Genomic DNA, 5,607 nt, shown 5'->3' with positions numbered 1-5,607 from the left:
GGCATTTCATTTGTAAATACACACACATGGACATGTTTAATTGCATTAAATAGTTGCTTCTGTTTTGAAAGCACCACTAAAGATGGATAATATAACAGTCCTGTGACAACCACAGTTCTCATTCTCATTCTTTTTATTCATTATTTAAAATCAAATAACACTAATAACATACTTCAAAAAATGTATACCATGTCTTTCTTTCATTGGCTGTCATTCTAAAAACAAAAATCTGGGAAGAGGATTGTAGCAAAACATGTTTGTTTCTCCATGGAATGTAGAAATTAAAACCACGTATATGGAATCCACATTTAATAGGATTAATTCAACATAATAATCATTAATTACCAGTCACCAAAGAGCACATCGACAATGCTTTAGGCACTATTTAAAAAAAAACAAAAAAATTTTCCAGAGAGATGTAACAATAAGGAGCACTAATTTAAAATACAATCTTTAAAAGTTTTCTTTTCTCTTCATTTATTCTATATCATGATTATGCGTAGGAATGAATCACAGTCTGTAATGATTGATATAGATTGTCACAGCTCAACACGCATGTGTCTACTTTCATCAGTGATTAGGATTATAGGAATACCAAGTCACGTAGCAGTTCATCCAAGTTCGGGAGAAAAGTTTGTTAGTTATCTTAAGATCAGGTGAAGATTGGTTGCTCAGGTAAGTTTAGTGAAAACAGTGGGATTTAGAAAGATTTTGTAGCAGAGATGGCTATTTATCAGCTGTGGAATTTCCAAGAGCTAGCTTCTTGTTGGGAATGTATTCTATATTAAAATACAAAGGATCTAACTTTAAAGCTTTTATAGTTCTCTTCCTCTTCTTCTTCTTCTTCTTCTTCTTCTTCTTCTTCTTCTTCTTCTTCTTCTTCTTCTTCTTCTTCTTTCCTTAAAGATTACATGTTTCCTTTGCATTTCCAGCTAAATCTCTCCAGGCAGTTACTGGGGAACAAATGAATAAGCTTCCAAAATGGGTCTTTAGTCTTCCAAATCCATGTCACTGTCAGACCTAAAGAAATTATTCAAATACAGTGCACTCTTTGAAGTCAGTGGAAGCTTTGTACTTGATTGAAACAAAGGCAATATAAAATCAAAAGCACTCTTAAAAGGATTTTATTAATCTATAGATTCAGTTTTTGAAAACTGTAAAGTTGGATAAATAGATTTGGGAAACTTATCTTAACAATAATAAAGGCTGCTTTGGTTGCCACTAAAAAAAATCATGCAGGACTTGGAGGCTTTTGGAAACCTAGTGTAAACTCTCAAAGAAATCTTGATTGCTACTCTTACGTATATAAAGGCCACATTTAAAAGCATTCTGTTTATAAAATCATTTTGGCTTAAGCTTACTGTTCAATAAACCATCACTTTACCACGGGCACCGAAAGTGTTAACGCAACTCAAGATGAAAACTGTTTGTCAGGGGGACACGTGTATTATATGATCAGATAGTTCTTCATTTCTTCTTTATCATATTTATCTAAAATATTTAGTAACTAGCTACATCATCCATTAGTTTTGAATTTTAAGTTAAAGTAGGTTTAAATTTAAATTAATTAAATTTTAAATTAAATAATTTCAATTATAGCTGATTCAAGTATATATGACTTGTAAGACACTTAGTCAGAATGTTTTGCCTGGAGCAAATATTTTTACTATTTTGGCGTGATTATCCATCTTCTCCATAATTACGTGTAAGAAAATAGGTCAGTTATTTTATATATATATATATACATGGATAAAAATATCTGGCTAAGGTTATACAGACGTTTGGCAATCTTGCATAAGAACTCAGATCTTTGTAGTTATTTTTCATTTTAGTATTGTTACACCACAAACAACTCTTCTATAACCTTGAAATGCCATGGCCCAGTTTTAGTATTTTGTGGATTAAGCTAGATCATATTTTCCCTTTGCTTTACCACACATACACACACACACGCACACCCCTGACACAGCAGGGTAATGGGAAAGAACCCTGACCAGGCAGAGTTCTAGGTTTGCTTCTGCTTCTGTGTGACCTTGGTGAAGTATCAATTTTGGGGGGCCCTGCATTTTCATCTGTTTCTTATGACTCTTTGGTACTATTCTAAATCTTGGAACACATCATACCCTCTAGGCCAAATATTAGTCTTACCCCAATGTTAGTATTATAAAGGGCGTCCACTGAAGTTAAATATTTTATACCTTAGCTGTTTAACTTTACAAGTAGGCACAGGGGACCATACTTTAAATTGTTGTTAGATACTCAGTTTCTGAGTTGGTGCTATTTTGGACCGATGGAAAATTGTAATACAAGATTTAAAATTGTAGCAGTAAAAACAGATGACTTCACATTTGGAGGGGGCAGCTGTTCTCATCTGATCAATTACAGTTTGAACTCACTCGAGTGAAATTAATACAAGGGTATCAAGAAAATGTTGACAACAGAACTATTCACAATCTTACACTGATGTTACAATTTATATTCTTCTCTCCATAAGCACTATTAAAAATACTTCCATGAACCTAGAAAATGTACAAGTATTTAAAATATAATTAAATATCTACTTCAAAGATGCACAAAAACCACATTCAAACAGGACTTCTGATTGAATTAAGTCTCCCGTGATTTCCCTCCCTATTTTTTGCACCCTGGAGGAGCAGTGTTTCCGAGCAAGAGGGCAGAGGGCATACATGAAACCAAGAGAGTCCCCAGGTCCCTGAAAGCATGCACCTTTCTGCTCCCTCTGCAGAATGTGGGGACGAGGGGAAAGAACATGAGAAAACAAAATTCTCATCCGTTGTAAATATAATAGTATGCCCGCGAGCCGCTGATACAACGCTCGTATTTGCATCATGCTTTCTCTTTTTACGAAGCTTTTTCACATGACACACTTGATTCTCAAAATAATTCCATGAAGCACAATAAATGGGGCTATTAGCCTCATTTTACGGTTAAGAGCAATGATGCTTAATGAGGGTAAGTGACTCACTCATGCTTTACTGGTACAGCAAAGGCAAGCTTAGGACCCAGGTTTTCTGGTTTCTCATTAAATATTCTTTCTACTATATCACTTTGGTTTTCAAACAAATGGAGCTACTATTTTAACAGTAAAACCCATGATTTCAAAAAGGGGGCTGCATTTGGTGCCTCATTGTGATTAGGGAAGCATAACAGAACAGAAATGTAGGTTATAAAATATTTGGCTTTGTGATCAAATATTCCAGGAGGAGAATTTAATCAATAAGTTAAAAATTAGAAAACTCAGAAGTCATTTTATAGCCCTAACTCATTATTTTTTTTTGAAGATATTATTTATTTATTCGACAGAGATAGAGACAGCCAGCGAGAGAGGGAACACAAGGAGGGGGAGTGGGAGAGGAAGAAGCAGGCTCCCAGCAGAGGAGCCTGATGTGGGGCTCGATCCCAGAACGCTGGGATCATGCCCTGAGCCGAAGGCAGACGCTTAACCGCTGTGCCACCCAGGCGTCCCCTAACTCATTATTCTATCTTTAATTTTACTGAAATACAATTTGAATGCTAAATATATCGAACATCTAACCAATCTTCCTTGCCCAGAAATCTTTCCTGTACATTTCTTATACAAGAAATGGGCAAATTCAGAAACTTACTTGGACAGAGCGATCACTAAAAATATTCCATATTTACCTATGTTGATAATTTTGACAATAGTTCAAGGTAAACTGCACTTACTTTCTCTGAAAATGTCTGTATTATATAAATCAATTTGTTTCTCTTGTCTAAATAAGGACAATATACTCTAACATCAAAACATTTGCTGATGAATGGTCCTTCATTTTTATTTTTATAAATATTTGCAATAAAATATTTTGTTTGGATCCTTAGATATCTTTACAAAACATAAAATTATCAAGAACAATAAATCAGAGAACAAAAGTGAGTATAAAACTTATTTTCTTCTGTTTGGGCAAATTAAGGGAGGATAGCTATTTCAAAGAATGGTTAAAAACGTGGTACCTCCTACAAGGAATTGTTACTTTAGTCCTAGTTGATGACGCCTCTGAGATGACTGACTTTGTAAGCGAACAATGCACTTTTAAACCCACTTCACTCTTCAGCATTAACAGATTAACTCATGAGAATGTAATGCCTGATAAAATCCTTTCGATCAGACTACATGTGTATAAAACACCCATTTCAAACTGTCAAGAAAAATGAGTAATATTGATATACGTGGACATTCAGGTCAGCTACACGCTAACAAAGTGAGAATGGGAGTAATTCTGTAGACATTCGCGTTTCAAGAAGTAGTTGTCTGCTTTGCCTGATAATTGAGCAAAATACCCAACTGGTAGTGTAGCAGGTGAGCATAGGACTAGCTCTGAATTAAATAACTCACAAAAGAGCATTAGCACGGGCTCATAACTGTTTCTCAAATGCTTTCGCTGCACCGTTCTGCCGTTAACGTTGGCATTTATCCTGAGATGACACCCAACCTGTTCATGTGAGTTCTTTGGCCTGTTTGAACTCAGCAGAAGCACTCTTTCCTGGGCTTTACCGCTTCCTCAGAGGAATGCACAGTATTTGGGACAAAACCACTTTTAACCCCTTCCCAGCCGTCTTGAATACAAATTTCTCCCCTTTTAATAAGTTCATAAATGTCTCTTGTCAAGATCGTGAAGGACTCCTCGACATTGGTGGCATCCTTTGCGGACGTTTCTATATACTTCATGCCACAGTCTGCGGACAGTTTTTCGGCTTCTTCCCTCGTCACCTGACGTCGTGAAGCCAAGTCACACTTGTGTCCCACCAGCAGAAACACAATCCGAAACGGCTGAACGTGCATTTTTGCCTCTTCTAGCCAATCTTTCACGTGTTCGAAAGATCGTCGGTTGGTGATGTCAAACACTAAAAACCCACCAACTGAGTTGCGGTAGTAAGATCGAGTTATTGATCTGAAAAACAAGCAGAAAAACAGGTTGTCAAAGGACACATTGTTCCTTCAAACAATGTAGCACCGCAATAAAATGTGAAGGTAACTTGATGTGACTTAACCCAAATTTATAAATCAAATATGACATGTTTTAAGTGGATAAAAATATTCTGAAGCTAATGGCGAGCTGGTTTCATCCACTGACAGAACAGTAAAGTGTCATTTCTTAGACAAAAGGACTTACAGTGTATGTCATCTCACACTTAGGATGATTTGTTTTTATTTTCAAGTATCTGAGAGAGTAATTATTACATTACTGGGATTAAAAATAGGCATATAGAAAGTTTTGGTGAAGGGCAGAGGTTGCCCCGTTGCAGGGAGGCCCAGCCAACAGAAGCACCAGCTGGAGACCAGAGGGAAGAGGTTGGGTATCTACCCTTCTCTTTGTCTCCGCCAGACCGTGGCTTAGTAGCAGCTGTGTTCCTGGTTTTGGTCATGGTTCCTGCTGGGCAAGCGCCCTTCTTGTGGGTTCCACTGGGTTCAGGTAATCCCATTCTCTTTCCTGTCTCTTTTGGCCAGGTGGCGAATGGCTTCTCATCATTGCTAACTCCAAAAGTCTCACCATCCTTTGTTGACGCCCTTCACCTTGTCCACATTTCCAGAAATGGTCACTTCATTAAACTTTCCTTTAACTCTTC

General features: G+C 36.8%; 1 protein-coding gene across 1 annotated transcript; it reads right to left on the bottom strand.

Moving 5' to 3' along the window:
* Positions 1-844: 844 nt before the first annotated feature.
* Positions 845-5,406, bottom strand: LOC130544591 (ras-related protein Rab-39A-like). The gene is made up of 2 exons (XM_057316893.1): positions 5,369-5,406; positions 845-4,931 (listed from the first exon to the last, which is right to left on the bottom strand). The coding sequence occupies exons 1-2, from the start codon at positions 5,404-5,406 to the stop codon at positions 4,505-4,507; spliced, it is 465 nt and encodes a 154-aa protein (XP_057172876.1). The 3' UTR covers positions 845-4,504.
* Positions 5,407-5,607: the final 201 nt, after the last annotated feature.

This window comes from Ursus arctos, unplaced genomic scaffold (genome assembly GCF_023065955.2).
Source record: "Ursus arctos isolate Adak ecotype North America unplaced genomic scaffold, UrsArc2.0 scaffold_22, whole genome shotgun sequence".
Classification (NCBI taxonomy): domain Eukaryota; kingdom Metazoa; phylum Chordata; class Mammalia; order Carnivora; family Ursidae; genus Ursus; species Ursus arctos.
This window is presented reverse-complemented; position numbering and strand designations above follow the sequence as displayed.